A 26,635-nucleotide genomic window follows, 5' to 3' on the forward strand; every position below is an offset into this window, starting at 1 on the left:
CATTTTGTATTTTTTTTCTGAAAAGGAGAAATGGTCAAAATTACAAAAAAAAACCCACTGCTTTCAGACCTCAAATAATGCAAAGAAAACAAGTTCATAATCATTTAGAAACAACAATACTAATGGTTTAACTCAGGAAGAGTTCAGAAATCAATATTTTGTGGAATAACCATGATTTTTAATCACCGCTTTCATGCGTCTTGGCATGCTTTCCACCAGTTTTTCACACTGCTCCTGGTGCAAAATTTTAAGCAGTTCTTCTTTGTTTGATGGTTTGTGACTATCCATCATCCTCTTGATTACATTCCAGAGGTTTTCATTGGGGTTCAGGTCTGGAGATTGGGCTGCCCATGACAGGGATTTGATGTGGTGGTCTCTAAATTTTAACCATAGCTGTATACATTTCCAGGAGGAATATCATAGTGAAAAGTTTAAGGAAAAGATACTCTAGGATTGTTATTTCTTAAGGAATGCAATTATTTACTAAAATAGACATATCTGGATATCATAAAACTGTCATAAATAGAAACCACTCATTGTTCACACTCTGAACCCACAAAATACCCAAGACATTTAATATTAAAATGAAGTTAGAATAATAAACTAAAACCAACAATGAATCCAAACTGATCTAGTTTAGTTTATTCTTATAGTAAGGAGATTGATTAAATTACACAAGGTCTCCTGGAAGAGCCAGACATTAAATGGTGTCTGAATGAAATCCGTGAGCAATGTGGTGAGATGGAGCAGAATTACTTACCCATTCTTCCTCGTCGTACTCTGAATGGTGAGGAATCGAGTCCTGCCTGCTTATTGGGACTGCGTTGTCCTGACCCTGGAGATCATTCTCAGTCGGGCTATTTCTCGGGTCCGTAAGCTTCATGTTTGCACATCCTGGCCGTGCCGTGTACAGCGCCAAGAGAGCATTGCTGACAAGCTGGTCTTTAAATGAATGAACAAACAACTCCGTCTGTAGAGAGAGAAAAAAAACACTAAAAAATGAATTTTATGTAAAGTGTTTGCTGTGACATATAACCAAGATGGGTAATCAAGGCTCACACTGGAGTGCCTCATTTATAACAGTCCACATTTGTTAGGAGGTTAAACTGTAATGTTTTAGTATAGTGTTTATGGCCGAGACAAGGCTCATAACTTACATAAGAAAAATACACGTCGAATAATTCTGTTTTAAAGACATCCATTAACATTTCACTTAACAATTTTACTATCCAGATGGGATTATAGAAACTGTCACATGGATTGAAATAAAACGTCAGTCTGAACCCTACTAAAAAAATCATTTCATTGTGTTATGGCTATAATGGGAAATAGTGATAAGGCAGACAATGAGGTGCCCATTATAAGGGGTCGTTAATACAGCGATGTCCCCTGTTTCTTTATTTTATACTTATTCTAATTACTTCTCATCTACGAAACACTTTTAAAAGGAACATTTCAATATGGGATCACTTTAGATTCAGAAACTGTATGATATATAATGCTGCAGGCAGGCGCGGGCTGGGCCGGGTGGCAAAGGGGCGTGTGCCCCCCGGGCCGGTCACTTAGCAGCGATTCGGGCTGCTGTTGGCCGGCGCTGTTCTCTATGTCCGGCCAGCTGCATCATCACACTCACAGTGGAGCTGACACGCCCCCTCCTGCTCCCTGTGTGCGGCCTCCTGAAGAGGGAACATGGCTGCATCTACCTGCAGGAGAGGATCTGGTGGATGACTCAGACATCAGGGGGAGCTTCAGCTCTGTGTGCGGTGAGGAGATGGACGCTGCTGCTCACCTCCCGGTGATAAGTCCAGGGCCGGTCCCTCTATAGTATTAGCGGGCGCTCTGCTGATGCTCACAGATTTATTGCAGGAGTCTGAACTTTCAGGGTCACCCTGTCAGTGCCAGGTCATCGGCTCCAGCAATAAATCTCCCTATACTGATAGTGAGCAGAGACTGTCTGCAGAATCCCGCACTGGAGTGATCACGCGTGAACCTGGTGACTGGACATCACATGCTGTATACATGGCCCTGTATATATACAGTGCATGTATGTCCAGGGCCAGGTGCAGGATGGATCCATCCAGTGTATATAATGTTGTGTATCTGTGCCCATAGTATACAACTATCAAGGGCCTGGGGCCTGGAGCACTCTGAGCTACAAAATGGGTCGCCCGCCCCTCAAATCCTCTGCACAGGCCCTTGTGCGCACTCTCGGTGCCCACGCTGACCAAGGCCATGGCAGCCCTCATTCGTGCTTGCGTATGTAGCTGCGGCCTTTGTCAGTGAGGGAAAACAGGAAAGCACACGCACCTGGACCTGTGCAGAAGATTGAAAAGGCCGCCACTGCGTGCACAGATGCCCGAGCCTCACTGTGTCTAACGCTAGCCAGGACCAGTGTAAGAGAACAGCGCTCTCCTCACCAATCCCCGGCCGGCATCCGATCCATTATATAGGTGATACTGCAGCTGATGTGTATATACGTTATATAAGTGATACTGCTGTATATATATATATACTGGAACTATACACTGCAATCATAGTATCACCTATATATTGTATATGCAGCATTTGCAGTTTGACCTGTCTAATGTATATTGACTGTTGTATATACAGTATAAGTGATACTGCCATTATATACCGCAGTAGCAGTATCACCTATATAATGTATGTACAGCAGTCTATATACATTACATAGGTGAAACTGCGACTACGGTATGTACGTTATATAGGTTATACCACTGTAATATACTGCGACCGCTGTGTATAGCCCATATAGGCCAGCCGCAGTGTGTGTGTGTGTGTGTGTGTGTATGCATATATATACACACACACACTCTCTGTAGCTGCCCTATATGGGCTATACACAGCGGACGCAGTATATTACAGTGGTATAACCTATATAATGTACATACCATAGTCGCAGTTTCACCTATGTAATGTGTGTGTGAGTGTATGAGTGTGTGTCTATGTATGTGTGTGTGTGTATATTATACCCATACATACACAGACACACACCACTCTGATTAATCGTGAAAAAAGTGCGGACTCTTTATTGGCCCATATGGCAATGTTTCGGATCAATAACAGAGCATTTCTCTGATATGGAACTGAAATGTTGCCACATGGGCCAATAAAGCGTACACTGCTTTAAGGGATTGTCTCCCACTAGGACAACCTCTTCTTAAACTAAAGCCTATACTCACCTCCTTTGCCAGCGCCGTTCCCACAGTGGCTGTGATGTGTTGTGACACGTGATGCCCGGCGCCAATCAGCGCTGGTGTCACTGTCTGCCTTCAGACAAACTGAACATGAAGAGGAAGTCCAGGATGAGCTGCTTGATCCTGGACGCTGGCACGGGAGGCAAGTGTAGGCTTTATAATTTTATCAGGGCCAAACATTTAGGGGTTGTCCTAGTAGCGGACAACCCCTTAAAGATTTGGTGCTGCTCAGTTATGATATATATATATTGCCTGCGTGGTGTAAATCTGTAAATCTAAGTATCTGTATATATACACTGTATATATACACTCCTGTCCTGTGTATATATACACTGCACAGTACCACTCCTCCTGTCCTGTGTATATATACACTGCACAGTACCACTCCTCCTGTCCTGTGTATGTGTGTGTATATATATGTATATGTATATATATATATATATATATATATATATATATATATATATATATATATATATGGAAATAAATCCAAAAAAGATAACCTAATGTCTTTAAGTAAAAATGCTTTATTAAAGTGCAATATATATATATATATATATATATATATATATATATATATATATATATATATATATATATATATATATATTAGACTGTGGCCCGATTCTAATGCATCGGGTATTCTAGAATAGAATATGCATATCCCCGTAGTATATGGACAATGATGATTCCAGAATTAGCGGCAGACTGTGTCCGTCGCTGATTGGTCGAGGCAACCTTTATAACATCATCGTCGCCATGGCAACCATTATGACATCATCGTCGATACTGTGCCCGTCGCTGATTGGTGGAGGCCTCGACCAATCAGAGACACGGGATTTCCATTATGACATCATCGTCGCCATGCTGTACCCGTCGCTGATTGGTCGAGGCCTGGCGGCCTCGACCAATCAGACGCGGGATTTCCAGGACAGACAGACAGAAAGACAGACAGACGGAAAAACCCTTAGACAATTACCGTATATACTCGAGTATAAGCCGACCCGAGTATAAGCCGACCCCCCTAATTTTGCCACGAAAAACTGGGAAAACTTATTGACTCGAGTATAAGCCTAGGGTGGAAAATGCAGCAGCTACCGGTGAATTTCAAAATTAAAAATAGATGCTCCATACCGTTCATTATGGCCCCATAGATGCTCGACATAAAGCTGTGCCATATATAATGCTCTGCACCGTTGCCCCATAGCTGTGCCATATATAATGCTCTGCACCATTGCCCCATAGCTGTGCCATATAGTACTCTGCACCGTTGCCCCATAGCTCTGCCATATAGTACTCTGCACCGTTGCCCCATAGATGTGCCATATATAATGCTCTGCACCATTGCCCCATAGATGCTCCACATAAATCTGTGCTGCTGCTGCTGCAATAAAAAAAAAAAAACACATACTCACCTGTCTTGCTTGCAGCTCCTCGGCGCCATCTTCCTGGCGTCTCTCCGCACTGACTGATCAGGCAGAGGGCGGCGCGCACACTATATGCGTCATCGCGCCCTCTGACCTGCACAGTCAGTGCAGAGAGATGCCGGAAAGATGGCGCGACGCCCGGCGTGTGGAACGAGGACAGGTGAATATGCGATACTTACCTGCTCCCGGCGTCCCGCTCCTTCCCCCTGCCTGTCTTCGGTGCCGCAGCCTCTTCCTCTATCAGCGGTCACCGGCACCGCTTCATTAGAGAAATGAATAGGCGGCTCCGCCCCTATGGGAGGTGGAGCAGCCTATTCATTTCTCTAATGAGCGGTCCCACGTGACCGCTCAGGGGAAGAGGCTGCGGCACCCGGAGACCATGGGACGGGCAGGGAGAGCGCCAGGAGCCCCGGAAGCAGGTAAGTATATGACAGTCCTCACCCGCCGACCCCACCACCGATCATGACTCGAGTATAAGCCGAGAGGGGCACTTTCAGCCCAAAAATTTGGGCTGAAAATCTCGGCTTATACTCGAGTGTATATACGGTGTGTGTATATATATATATATATATATATATATATATATATATATATATATCTATAGCCCAGTACCACTTCTCCTGTCCTGTATATATACACTGTACAGTACCACTCCTCCTGTCCTGTAAATATACACTGTACAGTACCACTGCTCCTGTCCTGTATATATACACTGTACAGTACCACTCCTCCTGTCCTGTATATATACACTGTACAGTACCACTCCTCCTGTCCTGTATATATACACTGTACAGTACCACTCCTCCTGTCCTGTATATATACACTGTACAGTACCACTCCTCCTGTCCTGTGTATATACTGTACAGTACCACTCCTCCTGTCCTGTAAATATACACTGTACAGTACCACTCCTCCTGTCCTGTATATATACACTGTACAGTACCACTCCTCCTGTCCTGTGTATATACTGTACAGTACCACTTCTCCTGTCCTGTATATATACACTGTACAGTACCACTCCTCCTGTCCTGTATATATACACTGTACAGTACCACTCCTCCTGTCCTGTGTATATACTGTACAGTACCACTTCTCCTGTCCTGTATATATACACTGTACAGTACCACTCCTCCTGTCCTGTGTATATACACTGTACAGTACCACTGCTCCTGTCCTGTATATATACACTGTACAGTACCACTCCTCCTGTCCTGTATATATACACTGCACAGTACCACTCCTCCTGTCCTGTATATATACACTGTACAGTACCACTCCTCCTGTCCTGTATATATACACTGTACAGTACCACTCCTCCTGTCCTGTGTATATACACTGTACAGTACCACTCCTCCTGTCCTGTATATATACACTGCACAGTACCACTCCTCCTGTCCTGTATATATACACTGCACAGTACCAGTCCTCCTGTCCTGTATATATACACTGTACAGTACCAGTCCTCCTGTCCTGTATATATACACTGCACAGTACCACTCCTCCTGTCCTGTATATATACACTGTACAGTACCACTCCTCCTGTCCTGTATATATACACTGCACAGTACCACTTCTCCTGTCCTGTGTATATACACTGTACAGTACCACTGCTCCTGTCCTGTATATATACACTGTACAGTACCACTTCTCCTGTCCTGTATATATACACTGTACAGTACCACTCCTCCTGTCCTGTATATATACACTGCACAGTACCACTGCTCCTGTCCTGTATATATACACTGTACAATACCACTCCTCCTGTCCTGTATATATACACTGCACAGTACCACTCCTCCTGTCCTGTATATATACACTGCACAGTACCACTCCTCCTGTCCTGTATATATACACTGCACAGTACCACTCCTCCTGTCCTGTATATATACACTGCACAGTACCACTCCTCCTGTCCTGTATATATACACTGCACAGTACCACTCCTCCTGCCCTGTATATATACACTGCACAGTACCACTTCTCCTGTCCTGTATATATACACTGTACAGTACCACTCCTCCTGTCCTGTATATATACACTGTACAGTACCACTTCTCCTGTCCTGTGTATATACACTGTACAGTACCGCTCCTCCTGTATATATACACTGCACAGTACCACTCCTCCTGTCCTGTATATATACACTGTACAGTACCACTTCTCCTGTCCTGTGTATATACACTGTACAGTACCACTGCTCCTGTCCTGTTCTTGGAGAGGCGACATTGGTCTTTGGGAGGGTTAATATTGGTTTATATTGGAAAACCCATTTAAATGGATTATGCCAAGTAATCCCCATTCCCGAGAGCTTTGTAGTCGCTGGAGTCTGACCGCTGGGACCCCCATGATCTCGAGAACAGGCGCTCTATAGAGGTGGTCGATCATGCACACTGCTGCGGCATTTACACGTGGCTCTTCAACTAACGCCTTTAAGAGGACTATTGAAGGGCACAACACAATAAAGCAAAATCCACTGATCGGGTGTGGGGGGAGTTTTATAGTTTGTGGGGTTTGTGTTTCAGGGCTGCTTTTTAGTCCCAGTCCGGCCCTGGACAGCTCTGCAGGGAGGCTGCCATACTTTGTACTGGTTTTACTCCCTGCATATTGTGGGGCAGCTGAAGGGTTCAGGTAGCAGTATCATCACCCTGTGTTGTTCTGTAGCCCACATCCCCACACTGACTATATACAGTGGGCAACTAAGGTGTAGACAGCAGTTCCTTATGAATAGTAGGGTCAGTGGGTAAATGTGTCTACTTGTTTTACAATGTTATGGCCCAAATGTGAGCTGAGGTAAAACATTGCCAGAAGCTAAGAGGGATCAAGCTTTCTTCTTTCTAACCTCTGACATGTCCATACACGGGCACTACACATCCATGTGTGTGGCAGTAGTTCTTTTAATAGGCTTATCACACCTGTCTGCCATACTTCCTTGAGGCGGGATGGGAATCAAAGTTGACGTGTTCTAGTATTGAACTCCCATTTGCCAGCTCTGGAAATGCACAATTTATGGTTGGAGAATTGGCAATATTACTTGTCAGGATGTGACTTTCCCCACCAGGGTTTAGAGGGGCACACTTCCATTTATAAGGGGTCATCCCTGTTAGGCTGGGTTTACAGGAGCGTATTACCATAGACACATGAGGGTGTGAGTTCGGATTGGGATACCCTCCACAAGGCTGGAGGTTGTGGTCTGTATATAGACCGTGTACTTTACTCTTGTGAATCCAGCCTACAACTAATTCCATAATGGTGCAGGTATTACTAACGCAGATGTCGTTTGCGTGTGTCACCATTTCTAATTCACCTATATATTTTGGCATGGGGGGGACCCCATTTGAAGTTTGCATCGGGGCCCATAACTTTGTAGTTATGCCACTGCTCTGTAGTAAAGGTACCTTCACATTAAGCAACGCTGCAGCGATAGCGACAACGATGCCGATCGCTGCAGCGTCGCTGTTTGGTCGCTGGAGAGCTGTCACACAGACCGCTCTCCAGCGACCAACGATGCCGAGGTCCCCGGGTAACCAGGGTAAACATCGGGTTGCTAAGCGCAGGGCTGCGCTTAGTAACTTGATGTTTACCCTGGTTACCAGTGTAAAATGTAAAAAAAACAAACAGTACATACTCACCTTCGCGTCCCCCGGCGTCTGCTTCCCTGCACTGTGTGAGTGCCGGCCCTAACAGCAGAGCTGTGACGTCACCGCTGTGCTGTACTTTCACTTTACGGCCGGCGCTCACTCAGTCAGTGGCAGTGCAGGAAGCGGACGCCGGGGGACGCGAAGGTGAGTATGTAGTGTTTGTTTTTTTTACATTTTACACTGGTAACCAGGGTAAACATCGGGTTACTAAGCGCGGCCCTGCGCTTAGCAACCCGATGTTTACCCTGGTTACCAGTGTAAAACATCGCTGGCATCGTTGCTTTTGGTGTCAAACACGACAATACACGCCGGTCTGACGACCAAATAAAGTTCTGAACTTTCAGCAACGACCAGCGATATCACAGCAGGATCCTGATCGCTGCTGCCTGTCAAACTCAACGATATCGCTAGCCAGGACGCTGCAACATCACGGATCGCTAGCGATATCGTTTAGTGTGAAGGTACCTTAAGCTCGGTTCTGCACCCATATCTCTGTAGGAAGCTCGGTTCTGCTCCAATATCTCCAGAGTAAACTCTGTTCTGTTCCCGTATCTACATACCAGCCTGTTTTTAAAGCCTGTTATCTCTACTTCTTCAATGCAATGGCCAGATGTAAGCAGGGAAAAGGAGGGACACCGCGACTCGAGGGCCACTACCTTGTGATTGCCCCCCAGGCTGAAAAGTGCCAGCCAGCCCCTGTCAGGATGTGACTTTCCCCACCAGGGTTTAGAGGGGCACACTTCCATTTATAAGGGGTCATCCCTGTTAGGCTGGGTTTACAGGAGCGTATTACCATAGACACATGAGGGTGTGAGTTCGGATTGGGATACCCTCCACAAGGCTGGAGGTTGTGGTCTGTATATAGACCGTGTACTTTACTCTTGTGAATCCAGCCTACAACTAATTCCATAATGGTGCAGGTATTACTAACGCAGATGTCGTTTGCGTGTGTCACCATTTCTAATTCACCTATATATTTTGGCATGGGGGGGACCCCATTTGAAGTTTGCATCGGGGCCCATAACTTTGTAGTTATGCCACTGCTCTGTAGTAAAGGTACCTTCACATTAAGCAACGCTGCAGCGATAGCGACAACGATGCCGATCGCTGCAGCGTCGCTGTTTGGTCGCTGGAGAGCTGTCACACAGACCGCTCTCCAGCGACCAACGATGCCGAGGTCCCCGGGTAACCAGGGTAAACATCGGGTTGCTAAGCGCAGGGCTGCGCTTAGTAACTTGATGTTTACCCTGGTTACCAGTGTAAAATGTAAAAAAAACAAACAGTACATACTCACCTTCGCGTCCCCCGGCGTCTGCTTCCCTGCACTGTGTGAGTGCCGGCCCTAACAGCAGAGCTGTGACGTCACCGCTGTGCTGTACTTTCACTTTACGGCCGGCGCTCACTCAGTCAGTGGCAGTGCAGGAAGCGGACGCCGGGGGACGCGAAGGTGAGTATGTAGTGTTTGTTTTTTTTACATTTTACACTGGTAACCAGGGTAAACATCGGGTTACTAAGCGCGGCCCTGCGCTTAGCAACCCGATGTTTACCCTGGTTACCAGTGTAAAACATCGCTGGCATCGTTGCTTTTGGTGTCAAACACGACAATACACGCCGGTCTGACGACCAAATAAAGTTCTGAACTTTCAGCAACGACCAGCGATATCACAGCAGGATCCTGATCGCTGCTGCCTGTCAAACTCAACGATATCGCTAGCCAGGACGCTGCAACATCACGGATCGCTAGCGATATCGTTTAGTGTGAAGGTACCTTAAGCTCGGTTCTGCACCCATATCTCTGTAGGAAGCTCGGTTCTGCTCCAATATCTCCAGAGTAAACTCTGTTCTGTTCCCGTATCTACATACCAGCCTGTTTTTAAAGCCTGTTATCTCTACTTCTTCAATGCAATGGCCAGATGTAAGCAGGGAAAAGGAGGGACACCGCGACTCGAGGGCCACTACCTTGTGATTGCCCCCCAGGCTGAAAAGTGCCAGCCAGCCCCTGGCTGCAGGAGAGTGTATGCGACCCTTTTCACTACCAAATGTGACAAAAAAACAGGGAGAGGGTGCGTACTATCTTTAAATTATCCTCTAAAAAGTCCAGAAGAAAGCATTAAATTGAATGAAAAAATAGTTTCCACTAGAGCAGACAATAGAAATTTCCATGTAATGAGCTCCCTCTAGTGGCAGGTTCAGCCATATATCATTTATTATTTAACCCCTTCACGACCAGAGGTATTTCAGTTTTTGCGTTTTCGTTTTATGCTCCCCTTTTTCCCAGAGCCATAACTTATTTATTTTTCGGTCCATATGGCCATGTGAGGGCTTGGTTTTTGTGGGACAAGTTGTACTTTTGAACGACACCATTGGTTTTAACATATCGTGTACTGGAAAACCTGAAAAAATTGTGGTGAAAATGCAAAAAAAGATTTATATCGGGTATTTATGTTTTGGCTTCTGTCACACACAAAAAGACACTTTTTATTGCAAAAACTAGTTTTTGAATCACCACAATTTGAGAGCTATAATTTTTCTATATTTCAGCCAACAGAGTCATGTGAGGTCTTGTTTTTTGCGGGAAGAGCTGACGTTTTTATTGGTACCATTTTCAGGCACATGACATTTTTTGATCGCTATCTATTCTGATTTCTGGGAGACAGAATGAGCAAAAACCAGTAATTCAGGAATTGTTTCTGTTTTTTGTTTTTTTATACCGTTCCGCTTGTGGTAAAATCGGTAAGTCTCTTTATTCTTCGGGTCAGTACGATTACAGTGATGCCCAATTTATATTTTTTTTATGTTTTGGTGCTTTTACACAATAAAAAACATTTTTATAAAAAAAATTATTATTTTTGCATCGATTTATTCTGAGAGCTACAGTATAACTTTTTTACTTTTCCGCTGATGGAGCTGCATGATGGCTTGTTTTTTGCGGGACAAGATGACGTTTTCAGCGGTATTATTTTATTTACGATACATTCGTCTTTTTGATCCTTTTTTACTGCACATTTGTTCGGCAGCATGATGATAAAACATTGTTTTTTGCCTTGTTTTTTATTTATTTTTTTACCATGTTTACTGAAGAGGTTACCTAGTGGGATAGTTTTATAGAGCGGGTCGTTACGGTCACAAAATATGTGCACTTTTATTGTTTTTTTATTTATATAAATGTATTTATTTGAAAAATATTTGATTTTTTTTCGTTATTTTGGGATTTTTGTAAAAAAAATATTTTAACATTTTTAATATATATATATATTTTTTTTACTTTTTTTTACATTGTCCAATCCTGGGACAACACTGTATTACATCAGATCGCTGTAATCAGATCAGCATCTGACAGGCAGGGAAGGAAGCGTCTTAGGTCCTGTCCTCTGCGGGCACTGAGAAGCCGCCTTCCCTGCAGGACCCGGAAGGACCCCGCGGCTCCCGCAGAGCAGTACATGTCAGGAAGGGGTTAAACATAATCTGACACCAGATGCAGATCTAGCAGTTCTCTGAGTGCTGAGCTCTGCTTAATCCCACCCACACCACTGATTGGCAGCTTTTTGTGTACACTGTGCATAGGCAGAAAGCTGACAATCATTGCTTGTGGCGCAGTTATACAGAGCTCAGAAATGTAGAGGACTACAAACCAGCAGGTTACTAGTCCTCCAGTGATAATCTCCTGCTGAAAAAAGTGATTTTGTCAAAACTACAGCAAGCAGCCAAGTAAGTGACACTTGGCTAAGATTCAGGGTTTCTGTAACTACAGTGTGCTGCTCTCAGATTAGGTAGCAAAAACGTGGTGATAAATTCCCTTTAAGAGGATGACAGATTTTCTTTTTATTCTCTATTATTCCCTATATGTTTATTTCTATTATTGTATATGGTATATCAATGTAATCACAGTTAAATGCAGTTGTCTCCCCCGATACCTCATCCGCAGGAATATTAATGTGACAAGTTATTTTCAGTCTGAGTGACAGTAGATATCCTGGGTAGAATTCCAGATACTGAACATTTATGCATCATGTAAAAATAATTTACACGGCTTTTTTCCCCACTAGTGGTTCATCAATTCAATTTAGAGGAACTCTTCTGAAATAACGGATCAATGAACAACACATGGAGAGATTTTTGGAAAGGTAAAAGTTACCTCAGACGAGGAGATTATTGGGAGAAAGACTTCTAATTGGGATTTTCAGCCCAATTATCTGTAAACTAAACCAGACAAATGTGCTAGAAATATCTGAAGCTTTCCATTGTTTCACACAGGCTTATCTCAAGCAATAAATACAGAATTAGCTGACAGATAACAGAATACAGATGTAGCAGACATCAATTTGTCTTTCAACTCTGAAGGATTATAGCACAGTGCATGGGTAATGTATAAGGAGAACGCCAAGACAGATAACACAGTAGGGTTACCTCATAGGAGAGGATAGCGTATATACGGCTGTGCAAACACTATGGGGTCCCCAAGAGGAATCATCAAGCTCTCCCTTACCAGGATGTGGGGACAAGAGCCAACACTAGAAAAGGGCAGCTTCTCATTTATGTGTACACAACTCAGCAGTCCTATGCAAAACCATAGACCTACATAGCTGGAGACAAAACACAAACTGGTGCCCACAGAGAAAATGAAAGCAAATGTACAAGCAAATGCTCTTCTTATAAAATAATAATGATATGTAAAGACAAAAATAACAATATGTACTTACTATGTATTTAATCCCTACACAGTTTAATAACAGTGTATGAAATAGGTCTTCGGAACAGTGAAAGTAGACAAAGGGGTTATCTAGTTACCCAGGATTGCAAACATAGCTGCTTTTTTTCAGGAATAAACCCTGACTATGTGTTGTGCTTGGTGTAGCAAATACTTTTCTATGTGACTGCCTGATTTTACAGTTTATTGTCACTGAGCAGTTATTTTCATATTTGTCATTGATTTCTTTGTCCAAGTAACCTATTCTCTCTCTTTTTCATTTCTGGACTGGTCTTTACCTCTATATACAGGGTTTTAATTATGCGACAATCCATGTGAAAACTCATTATTGATAAAGGAGTTGGCCACTAGCTTCTATTTTACCGATGGCCTATCCTCAGAATATCTGATCGGAGGGAGTCCGACACTTGGTAACTCCTGGTGATCAGCTGTTACCGTTGGCAGCCGGTAGTTCTCAGATGTTGCCAGAACACAGTTACTCTGTCATGCCTATAGAGCAGATCCACCGATGGCCATGATAGCTTCCAAGCAGAACCATAGAACATCCAGCTGGCACCGGTGACAGCTGATCAGATCGGATTTCACCCCCACCAATCAGATATGTTGATAGCCTAACCTATGGATAGGCCACCAATAAAAAAAAGTGGCCAACCTCTTTATCAAAGCTTTTTGATTAGTGTATTCATGAAGTCCTACATCTATTTAGCTGATATTGAGTTGCATAGTCAGTAGTGATGAGCGAGTGTACTCGTTACTCGGATGACCTCCGAGTATTTGTTAGTGTTCGGAGATTTAGTTTTCATCACGGCAGCTGAATGATTTACAGCTACTAGCCAGGCTGAGTACATGTGGGGGTTGCCTGGTTGCTAGGTAATCCCCACATGTATCAAGCTGGCTAATAGCTGTAAATCATGCTGCTGAGGGGATGAAAACTTAATCTCTGAGCAGTCATAAATACTCGGAGACCACCCGAGCGCGCTCGGGAAAAACCGAGCAACGAGTATACTTGCTCATCACTAATACAGTCATACATGGTACATTTTTTATATTATCCTTTCACAATCTGTTCAATTCCCATGAGCAATAAATAAGTAAGGGTCAATATAGTCTAAAATAAACCCCTCCTAGCACCCATGTACTGAACATACCCTAATGAATGAGACAACAGTCCCATCACGCAACTCCCTTTTCTTAGTGTATTTTCCTAGAAAGTGAGGAAAAGTGGATCTTAAGAGATCTTAGTGGGATCCTCAAGGTACAGGCCATTAAAGGGCTTTAATATACTTGTAAAAGTAATAATAAAAATGATTACAAAGGCAGGAAGAGGTATGCTGTCAGCTGCTGGGATTCCAAGTGTAGACAGAGGAGGTACATACAGGAAGCCTAATGTTAGGACTGGTCCATTACAAATACAATGTACACATGAGATGGAAAGCTATTGCTTTGAGGCTGGATGGCGGTGGCCAGGGCCTCACTATGTCACATGTGACTTCAGCGTTACATGACATTACCAGTACATGCCATTAAATTTCCAATATGTGCCAGATCAGGCACGTGTGTTACTTGTTCATTATCCATGTACTACATTGTACACATGATGAGTATAAAGCACATGTTAAACAAGAGGTAATTGTTACCTTACAAATATATTATTTCTAACTTTATTGTAGGCTTGGGTTATAAAACACTTTTTTACATGTAAGGAGGACTAAAACCACCAACACTAGCAATTTATACCAATTACAATTTTTTTTCTTTAAATTACATTAAGAAGACAGACAAGGTACTGACAATTACCCAATAGGGTGCCAATATGCATATTGTAGTACACCCCCAGCCATAATTCCCTTAAGGTTAAGTAAGGTTAAATGCAAAATTTACTTTCATCTAAAAACAACATCTTGGACCACTGAGCAACAGTCCAGTTCTTTTTCTTCTTGGCCCAGTTAAAATGCTTCTGGCATTGTCTATTGGTCATGAGTGGTCTGACACAAGGAATGCGACACTTGTAGCCCATGTCCTGGATACGTCTGTGTGTGGTGGCTCTTGAAGCAATGACTCCAGCACCAGTCCACTCCTTATGAATCTCCCCCAAATTTTTGAATGGCCTTTTCTTAACATTCCTTTCAAGGCTGCAGTTATCCCAGTTGCTTGTGCACCTTTTTCTACCACACTTTTTCTTTCCACTAAACTTTCCATTAAGGGGAATCTGTCATCCCAAAATTGGCCTATAAACTAAGGCCACCGGCATCAGGGGCTTATCTACAGCATTCTGTAATGCTGTACATAAGCCCCCAATGTCACCTGAAAGATAAGAAAAACATGTTATATTATACTCACCCAGGGGCGGTCCCGGTGCGGTTCGGGTCTGATGGACGTCGTGGTCTGGGTCCGGCGCCTTCCATCTTCATACGATGTTGTCCTCTTATTTTCTTCCTGCCGCGGCTCCTGTGCAAGCGTACTTTGTCTGCCCTGCTGAGGGCAGAGCAAAGTACTGCAGTGCGCAGGTGCCGGGAAAGGTCAGAGAGGCCCGGCGCCTGCGCACTGCAGTACTTTGCTCTGCCCTCAGCAGGGCAGACAGAATATGCAGGAGCCGCAGCAGAAAGACAAGAAGAAGATGACATCGTATAAAGATGGGAGGCGCCGGACCCGGTCCGCGACGCCCATCGGACCGGACCGCAGCGGGACCGCACCTGGGTGAGTATAATATAACCTGTTTTCCTTATCTTTCAGGTGACATCGGGTCTTATCTACAGAATTACAGAATGCTGTAGATAAGCCCCTGATGCCGGTGGCCTTAGTTTATAGGCCTATTTTGGGGTGACAGATTCCCTTTAATATTCTTGGATACATCACTCTGTGAACAGCCAGCTTCTTTAGCAATGACTTTTCTGGCTTATCCTCCTTGTGGAGGGTGTCAATGACTGCCTTCTGGACATCTGCCAAGTCAGCAGTCTTCCCCATGATTGTGGAGCCTACTGAAACAGACTAAGGGAACTTTTTAAATGCTTAGGAAGCCTTTGTAGGTGTTTTTAATTATTCTAATTTATTGAGATAATGAAGCTAACATTAAATGATTCAGAAATACACTCTTTCATTGTTAATGTGGTAAATGACTATCCTAGCTGCAAACGTCTGGTTTGCAATGCAATATCTTGATAGGTGTATAGAGGCCCATTTCCAACAACCATCACTCCAGTGTTCTTATGGTACATTGTGTTTGCTGTGTAAGAAGGCAAATGGATGGTTAGAATACCCTTGAAAACCCTTGTGCAAGTATGTTAGCACAGCTGAAAACAGTTTATCTGATTAGAGTACCTATGAACCTGACCTTCCTTTGAGCTAGTTGAGAATCTGGAGCATTACATTTGTTGGATCCATTAAACTCTCAAAATGGCCAGGAAAAATAACTTTCATGTGAAACTCGACAGTCTATTCTTGTTCTTAGAAATGAATGCTATTCCATGTGAGAAATTGCCAAGAAACTGAAGATTTCCTACAACGGTTTGTACTTCTCCCTTCAGAGGAGAGCACAAACAGGCTGTAACCAGAGTAGAAAGAGAAGTGGGAGGCCCTGCTGCACAACTGAGCAACAAGACAAGTACAATAGAGTCTGTAGTTAGAGAAATTGACGCCTCACAGGTCCTCAACTGGCAGCTTCATTAAATAGTACACCCAAAACGCCAGTGTCAACGTCTACAGTGAAGAGGCGACTCCGGGATGCTGACCTTCAGGGCAGAGTGGCAAAGAAAAAGCCATATCTGAGACTGGCTTATAAAAGGAAAAGATTAATATGGGCAAAAGAACACAGACATTGGACAGAAGAAGATTGGAAAAAAGTGTTATGGACAGGCGAATCCATGTTTGAGGTGTTTGAATCACACAGAAGAACATTTGTGAGACGCAGAACAACTAAAAGTATGCTGGAAGAGTGTCTGACGCATTCTGTCAAGCATGGTGGAAGTAATGTGATGGTCTGGGGTTGCTTTGGTGCTGGTAAAGTGGGAGATAAAAGGGATATTGAATAAGGAAGGCTGTTACTCCATTTTGCAATGCCATGCCATACCCTGTGGACAGCGCTTGATTGGAGCCAATTTCATCCTACAATAGGACAATGACACAAAGCACACCTGCAAATTATGCAAGAACTATTTAGGGAAGAAGCAGGCAGCTGGTATTCTATCTGTAATGGAGTGGCCAGCGCAGTCACCAGATCTCAACCCCATTGAGCTGTTGTGGGAGCAGCTTGACCGTATGGTATGCAAAAAGCACCCATCAAGCCAAACAAACTTGTGAGATGGGGAGGGGCTTCTGGATTATGGGGTAAAATTTCTCCAGATTATCTCAGCAAATTAACTGCTAGAATGTCAAAGGTCTGCAATGCTGTAATTGCTGCAAAGGGAGCATTCTTTGACGAAAGCAAAGTTTGAAGGAGAAAATTATTATTTCAAATAAAAATCTTTTTTTTCGAACCTTGTCAATTTCTGGATTAGATTTTAAATTCATTTGGCAACTCATTTGATTAATAAAAGTATGAGTTTCCATGGAAAACACAAAATTGTCTGGGTGACCCTAAACTTTTGAACGGTAGGGTACTTCATGAGAACAGGTGGTTCACGAGAACTAAAGCAACGTGGAAGGACATTTACTTTAGAACCAAACATTTTTTATTTTCAAGGGTATCAGGAGAAAATGGACCACAAAATTTGTTGTGCAATTTCTCCTGAGTACGCCAATACCACAATACCACATAAGTGGGGGAAAGCCACTGTTTGGGTGAATGGCAGGGCTCAGAAGGGAGGGAGGGAGCACCGTTTGACTCTTTGAATGCAAAATTGGCTGGAATCAATGGCGGGCACCCTAAGCCTAACACAGCCCTAACCCCAACCCTAACTCCAACACACCACTAACCCTAATCCCAACCCTAACCATAACTCTAACCACAACCACAACCCTAACCCCAACACCACCGTAATCCCAACCCCACAACCCTAACCCTAGCCCTAACCCCAATCCTAACCCCAGCCCCAACACTAACCCTAGCCCCATCCCTAACCCTAGCCCAGTCCTAGCCCAACCGTAGCCCCAGCTTTAACCTCAACCCTAACCCTAGCCCCAACCCTAACCCAACCCTAACCCCAACCCTAACCCAACCCTAACCCCAACCCTAACCCCAACCCTAACTGAAAAATGGAAATAAATAAATTGTATTATTTTTACCTAACTAAAGGGGGTGATAAAGGGGGATAATAAAGGGGGCCATTAAAAAGTGACATTGAAGAATAAGTACCCTTAACTGCCGCCATTAAAAGGCTTATCAGTGGTCGTTAAGGAGATAAAAACATGTCTTAGACCATATGTGCAGATAAGGAAGCTATCACCGTGTTTGGTAAAAACCAAGAGACAAATGCCTATAAAATTGTGAGGCATGCAGGACTACAAATCTAGCGTAATGATGAAAGTATAATAAAATTAGGGAGTAGTGCCTGACAATGATGAGAGAATGTGCTCGAATAAGGTGTTATGTTGTAATATTGAGCCCTGACAAAGGAAATAAGGCTTTTCCCAAAATGCTTTCTATTTTTATATTTCTCAGGCCACCATACACATAGTGAGTGATGTCACACGTCATTCCCGGGAACTTTCCAAGCGGTGGCCAGGGAGGCTATTGGCCAAAGCACCCTGGATCAGTCTAAACGCACAAAACTGCTGGACACATCAAGCTCTAGAAAGCTCTAATATCACGCTCAAGAATACTCTCTATGTCTTTTGGATGCCTTATTACAACATTCCTCCACACATAGTTAGATCTAGAAATATTTGGACAGTGACAGGAATTTTCATGATTTGAACCACTGTTTTTTATTTAAAACGAAACAACTGAGATGCAATTAAAGTGCAGAGTTTCAGGTATAAATAAAAGGGGTTGAACAAAAATATGCTTTGAAAATTTTAGCAATCGCAACTATTTTTCTACAACGCCTCCTCATTTCAAGGGCTCAAAAGTAATTGGACAAATTAAGTTTACCATAAATAAAATGTTAATTTTGAACAATTTACAGATAATTCTTTGCAGGCAATGACTGTCTGAAGTCTAGAAGTCATGGATGCAACCAAGCATTGGGTTTCCTTCCTTTGTGATGCTTTGCCAGGACTTTACTGCAGCAGTCTTCAGTTGTTGCTTGTTTGTGGCTTTTTAGGCCATAAGTTTTGTTGTACACACGGGATATTCTTGCTCGATGGGTTTGAGATCTGGTGATTGAGTTGGCCATTAAGAATATTCCACTTTTATGCCATAAAAAAATCTCCTGTGCTGTTGGCACAGTATTTTGTAGTTCATTGTCCATCTGTACTGTAAAGCATCATCCAATTAATGTTGCTGCATTTAGTTGAATCTGAGCTGAACGTATACCCTGTACACTTCTGAATTCATCTGGCTGCTTCTTTCTTCAGTTAAGCAACAGATTTGGCACATCTTATGAATAACCCATTTCTGGGCCAGGTGAGGGGTGATGTTTTTAGTCTGGGAGGGGGCCAATATCCATGGCTGCTTACCAGGCTGTTAATATCAGCCCACAGCTGTCTGTTTAGCCTTTGCTAATTAGTAAGAATAGGGATAACCCACCTAATTGTTTGGGGTACCTTTTTTTCTAACCAGTAAAGGCTTAGCAAATAGCTGTGAGATGTTATTAATAGCTTGGGCCTCTTTATGGCTATTGGCACTTTCCCAGGATATTAACACCAGTCCCTAGCTGTTGGCTTTCGCTCAGCTGGTTTGGAAAATTAATGGAGACCCCCACGTCATTTAAAAAAAAAATGTAATACAAGCTAGACAAAGACAACGGCTGCTGACTACAGCTGTCATCAGACTTGCCAGGTTTCGCTGATTGGAGGGAGACCAGGCGACAACAATGACAGTTGTAGTTAGTGCTAGACACAGATAACGGACCATGATTACAACTGCTATGAGCCTCGCCTAGTCTTAGTGATCGCAGGGAGACAATGCAACAATCATGACAGTAAGATTCAGCACCAAGATACTGGGAACAGCGCAAAGTTTACTGCATTTTCCAAGGCGCCTATACGTGTCACACTGATGACACATTGACGTGAACTGTGTGTTATCAGTATGCACTTGTGCGGGATATTTTGCGGCCAGCGTTGCTGTTGAAAAATGGACACATGGTCCATGGAAACACATTGACATGTGCGCAGACCCATTAATATGAAAGGGAGCCTTAAAGAGGATGTGGTGCATATAGGAAACCAGCCTGCTCTTCTGGGAGTCCAGGAGGTCTCCTATTTCACTAGGAGAGTTATTAAGTATGCTCTGACATTTATATTCAGACTTAGATAAGGATATTGGCCTTACTACAACAGAAAAGCTGCAAATCAAGAAGCAGCAGCGAGCACGCCAGGCTTTGTATTACAGTGAACGGTGCTGCATTCTGTAAATCCTTGCATATTGACATTGCTTTCTTATTGAACGACAACAATGATTCAATGTAACTTCTCTCAATTGTGTCAAGCCTTGAAATCACTCCAAGCTATAAAGATCCAGTGCTGCTCATAATATTGCAGATGTATGGGCTTCACAGGCCATCTGTCTACATAGGCTTCTTTCTTCTGCATCCAAATCGTGTCTGGCTCCTTCCTGAGGGAATACCTTCCCAAGCCGTTGTTGTTCTTTTAAGTTAGTCCCAATAAATGTCAAAATGAAAAACAATGTTAATAAATTATACGCTTGCGCGTTATGTAAGTGAAGGACACCTGCATCAACTGCCACAGCTCAATCGCAAACCATGCCTCAAATTCATATGAAAGGGACATATCAAAGATATGCATGAAAGGTTCTTTTTCCTTAGACTCTCGTTTGAACTAGTTCATTTTTTATTTTAACGTACTGGGAAAAATGATTCACTTGCAATAGATTTCTGGAAGACCAAGCGGGAAGGTTCTATCTTTGGAAAGATAAAACTATGGCTTGTCTAGAAGAGGTATACTTGCAGTACTGTACAATAGTAAGCATAAGGCCATGTTCACATATTCAGTATTTGGTCAGGATTTTACATCAGAATTTGTAAGCCAAAATCAGAAGTAAAACAATCAGATGAAACGTGCACCACTTATGGATTTTTCGCCCACTTCTTTTGACTTTGAAATGCTGATATAAAATACTGACCAAAAACTGAACGTGTGAACACTCACTAAGGCCAGGTTCAAACGTTCATATTTGGTCAGTATTTTACCTCAACATTTGAAAGTCAAAACCAGGAGTGGGTGATAAATACAGAAGTGGTGCATATGTTTCTATTATACTTTTCCTCTAAGGCCGGGGTCACACTAGACCGTAATACGGACAAGTGCTATGCGATAAAAAATCGCATAGCACTCGGCCCAATGTTAATCTATGCTCCAGCTCCCATCATCCGATATTTTCTCCACCGTATTTCGGATCCGAGGGAACTCGCAGCAGGCTGCGATTGTCAGCGTATCTCGGCCGAGACTCGCCAATGCAAGTCTATGGGTGCGAGAAAAAATCGGATTACACACGGACCATGCGTGTGCATTGCGAGAAATACGCAGCGGTGTTCTATAGAAAAGCCGGTAATTCAATTGCCGGCTTTGCATTTCTCCTTCACAAACCCGACAGGATATGAGACATGGTTTACATACAGTAAACCATCTCATATCCCCTTTTTTTTTGCATATTCCACACTACTAATGTTAGTAGTGTGTATGTGCAAAATTTGGCCGCTGTAGCTGCTCAAATAAAGGGTTAAATGGCGGAAAAAATTGGCGTGGGCTCCCGCGCAATTTTCTCCGCCAGAATGGTAAAGCCAGTGACTGAGGGCAGATATTAATAGCCAGGAGAGGGTCCATGGTTATTGGCCCCCCCATGGCTAAAAACATCTGCCCCCAGCCACCCCAGAAAAGGCACATCTGGAAGATGCGCCTATTCTGGCACTTGGCCACTCTCTTCCCACTCCCTGTAGCGGTGGGATATGGGGTAATGAAGGGTTAATGTCACCTTGCTATTGTAAGGTGACATTAAGCCAGATTAATAATGGAGAGGCGTCAATTATGACACCTATCCATTATTAATCCAATTGTTTGAAAGGGTTAAAAAACACACACACACATGATTTAAAAGTATTTTAATGAAATAAACACAGCGGTTGTTTTAATATTTTATTGCTCTCTCATTCCATTTTCAGACCCTCGCTTGGCAAAACAATAAACACACAACATACATACCCTCTCTGATGAACTGTCACGTCCCACGAAGTAATCCATCTGAAGGGGTTAACTAATATTACAGGCAGAGCTGCGATAATCCACTCGCTCGTGCCTGTAATCCCCGGGTGCTGAAAGGAAAGCAGTGATGTGTACTTACATTCAGTCGCGGTGATGCGCCTCTGCTGGATGTTCTCATGAACTGCAGCCTGGGAACTTTTCCCCAGGCTCCAGGTCATATGAGGACATCCACCAGGGGGCGCATCACCGCGACTGAAGGAAATGTAGGTCATTGACCTATAGTTACCTTCAGTCGCGGTGATGCGCCCCCTGGTGGATGTCCTCATATGACCTGGAGCGTGGGAAAAAGTTCCCAGGCTGCAGTTCATGAGAACATCCAGCAGAGGCGCATCACCGCGACTGAATGTAAGTATAGATCACTGCTTTCCTTTCAGCACCCGGGGATTACAGGCACGAGCGAGTGGATTATCGCAGCTCTGCCTGTAATATTAGTTAACCCCTTCAGATGGATTACTTCGTGGGACGTGACAGTTCATCAGAGAGGGTATGTATGTTGTGTGTTTATTGTTTTGCCAAGCGAGGGTCTGAAAATGGAATGAGAGAGCAATAAAATATTAAAACAACTGCTGTGTTTATTTCATTAAAATACTTTTAAATCATGTGTGTGTGTGTTTTTTAACCCTTTCAAACAATTGGATTAATAATGGATAGGTGTCATAATTGACACCTCTCCATTATTAATCTGGCTTAATGTCACCTTACAATAGCAAGGTGGCATTAACCCTTCATTACCCCATATCCCACCGCTACAGGGAGTGGGAAGAGAGTGGCCAAGTGCCAGAATAGGCGCATCTTCCAGATGTGCCTTTTCTGGGGTGGCTGGGGGCAGATGTTTTTAGCCACGGGGGGGCCAATAACCATGGACCCTCTCCTGGCTATTAATATCTGCCCTCAGTCACTGGCTTTACCATTCTGGCGGAGAAAATTGCGCGGGAGCCCACGCCAATTTTTTCCGCCATTTAACCCTTTATTTGAGCAGCTACAGCGGCCAAATTTTGCACATACACACTACTAACATTAGTAGTGTGGAATATGCAAAAAAAAAGAGGATATGAGATGGTTTACTGTATGAAAACCATGTCTCATATCCTGTCGGGTTTGTGAAGGAGAAATGCAAAGCCGGCAATTGAATTACCGGCTTTTCACAGATATCGCGCTGAATGAAATATAAATACAGAATATATATATATGTGTCTCAATGACATATATATATATATATATATATATATATATATACTGTATATATGTTTTCCCGAACATTTGAGCACATAAATCCATTAGATGTCGGTTTTGCAAGCTTGCGAGAAAATCTCGGCATACGGATGCCATACGGATGTCACACGGATGTCACACGGATCATTTGATGCGAGGAAAACGCATCCTCGCACGGCACACGGATCACTGTTTTTGAAACATTTGTGCGATTCTCGGCCGTGAAAAACGGACCGTTTTTTTATACGTTAAGTGTGTCCCCGGCCTTATTGTTCCACTCCTGGTTTTGGCTTACAAATACTGATGTAAAGTACTGACCAAATACTGATAGTGTGACGGCAGCCTAAATTCTGTATTTTATTTGCAGATTTTCCCTAGACTTGGAATGAGATCTGGAAAATCCATAGGTAAAAAATGCATGTGTATTTTTAGTGCGTTTCCCCTACGCGTGAAATCTGTATATGACTTTATCAATAAACTTTAGTTAAGTCACAGGACATATCAAAATCAAAACTATTTTATTTAAAACATGACATACCAAAACAAGACAAAAACCACAGCAGAAAAAAAAAATCAACAAAAGGCTAAATTCACAGGTTGTGTTTTCGCTGCGTTTTTTTTTCTGCGTATTTGCTACTTACAAAAAGCAGGTTTTGCTGCATTCTTGCTACGTTTTTCAGGATCCCAAAGTTCAGCTTTGCTTTCACCACAGAAGCATGAACAATGCAAGGTATTAGGTCACCAATACAAGACATATATTAATCCATAAAACCATTTTGGAAAAAAGGGAAATTTGATCAGATTATTTAGTGGAAAAAGATTTTTACTATTCTGAATATGAGTTCATGAAAAAAAATACACAAATGCAAATATAACAGCGGGAAATTTGAATAGGTCTGGAATAGTTTACCAAAGACATTGGCAGAGCATTGATTGTAGGGCACTGTTTACTTTTACACTTTGGTTGGCCCTTGAGTTGGTCAGGGATTGTTCAATTTCACACCTTGGTCAGCCAATCTTTACTTTACACATATCACCAACTTAATTAAACTGTGCAAATCTCAACTGCTATTCTCCTTTAAGGAGACCAAGGCATTATGGTTTAAACTTGGGAAAATCATAAAAAAAAAATGGGTTTCACGTACTGCTGTGCCTGCATTTTTTCACTAAAAACACAGCAAACTCTGACACCTGCATTTTTTGCTTTTTTTTTGCACTTATTCGTTGCTCTCTACAGACGACAAAATGCTGCAAACAATGCTACAAAAATCCTGAAATAAGTGACAGTTTTCAAAAGCGCAGTAGTTTTTCAATTCAATCAGGAAAAAAAAGTAATATGTGTGCATGAGATTTCTGAAATCTCAGCTTTTGCTGGTACTGTAAAACGCAGCTTAAAAATGTGCAAAAAAACTCCAGCAAAAACGCAATGTGTGAACATAGCCTAAAAATGCATATGCCAAACGCACTCAAAATGCAATGAAAAAACACAAGTTAGCTAATTGGTTCAGAATTGTTGCCTAAAATCCGCAACATAAAAAACTCACCAAATACTCATTGTGGGAATTTAGCGACAACATCATTTATAATCATATAACCATATAAAAGTCGGTAGCTGCACACTCTTTTCTCAGCACACCCACGAGCCATGAAGGTTTTTAAAGTGCTTGAATAAAGGATTACCCATTTTAAGGATCAGTGAGTGCTATTACCTTCTTTTTTCTATGGACATGGTATGCATCTCTGACATTTTGGCTAAAGCACCCGAGATCCGAAGGCAAGCTTCCTTTGCAACCAGGTGTATCACGCACCATTACTCGGAGGTACTGGCGGTGCTGTCTACTTTATCTCTGATAGATAACCATATAAAACAGATAATAATTTATTATGTAAGGGTAAGTCCATGTTTTATGGCTAGGTATATTTTTTTATATAGACAACTAGTAGGTCAATAAAATGTCTGTGTCCAAAAAAGTGCATTTTAAGGTACATTACAGTTTTAGGCCGGCATCAGACGAGCGTATGGCATCTGATGTGAGAGCATTGGATGCAATATGCTAATGACCTTTGGCTCCTGCTCTGCTGTGAGCAGGAGCCGAGTGCCATGCGTCTGTGCTCCGAGACTCTCACACAGAGCGGATCGGAGCACAGCTGTGGAGGAGGTGAAGAAATTCATTTCTCCATCTCCTCCATTGCCGGGGTCAGCGTATATTGCCCATTACTAGGATGATATGCGAGTGATGTGCATTGTCTCACTTTATTTTCATGCTTATATGGGTGCTAGTGAGCCGAGACTCGGCTGAGTGTCAGTGACAATCGCAGCATGCTGCGATATCACTCACACGTAGCAAACGGCCATGAAAAAAAACACTGATGTGAGCTGCCCCATAGAGGAGTACTGGTCTGAGTGCTATGCGATTTTTTACCGCATAGCACTCGTCCATATTCTACGGTAGTGTGACTCCGGCCTTATAGTCTTTTTCATATGGTTAAAGAAATGTATAAAAAAAACCATTGAATTGGGGTGAAGGAGACCTGTAAGAGAGATGAGGAAGAAACTACCTTGATAAAAAGTGTCCTCATAAGCGGAGATAGGAGCCAGGGTTGGAGGGGGAATGTAAGGCTGATGTCACACTTGCAACTGCAATGCGAGAAACTCGCCTCAATACCCGGCACGGCAGCCAGCACTCGGGACCGGAGAGGGCGGATGCATGTATTTCTATGCAGCTGAATGCTCCAGTCCAAACTGCCAGCGGCAGTGCTGGGTATTGAGGTGAGAGACTCACGCAAGTTTCTTGCATTGCAGTTGCAAGTGTGACACCGGCCTAATCTGTAAGGTTTAAATATCTGTAACAGCCAAAGCGCAGGTGAGCAGAGCTGAGAAAAACAGTGAAAGTGCATGCTATCTTCCATAGCCAAAGCCAGTTCAGCAACAGAGAAACGCTGCACCAGGACTAACCATTGGGTTATAGACAGGCAGAAGAGTCCAGTGACCCAGTTGTGTGCAACTCTGTGAGGATGAGTGCTTAGAGTGCACATTCTGTGGACTATCGTAAATGGGGTCTGTGCTTTCAAGGGCCTGGAGTCCTGGGAGTGACTGATTCAAAGAGCAGACACAAA

At 43.1% G+C, this 26,635-nt stretch overlaps 1 protein-coding gene across 5 annotated transcripts in view; it reads right to left on the minus strand.

The window, feature by feature from the left end:
- Positions 1-26,635, minus strand: part of INPP4B (inositol polyphosphate-4-phosphatase type II B) — a 1,036,387-nt gene that overhangs the window by 170,581 nt on the left and 839,171 nt on the right. For all 5 annotated transcript variants that reach the window (XM_077279254.1, XM_077279258.1, XM_077279253.1 and 2 more), the window contains one exon: positions 761-970. In XM_077279254.1, coding sequence (XP_077135369.1) covers positions 761-970 — 210 coding nt within the window. The remainder of the gene's footprint in view (positions 1-760; positions 971-26,635) is intronic.

Source organism: Ranitomeya variabilis, chromosome 1 (genome assembly GCF_051348905.1).
Source record: "Ranitomeya variabilis isolate aRanVar5 chromosome 1, aRanVar5.hap1, whole genome shotgun sequence".
NCBI lineage: Eukaryota > Metazoa > Chordata > Amphibia > Anura > Dendrobatidae > Ranitomeya > Ranitomeya variabilis.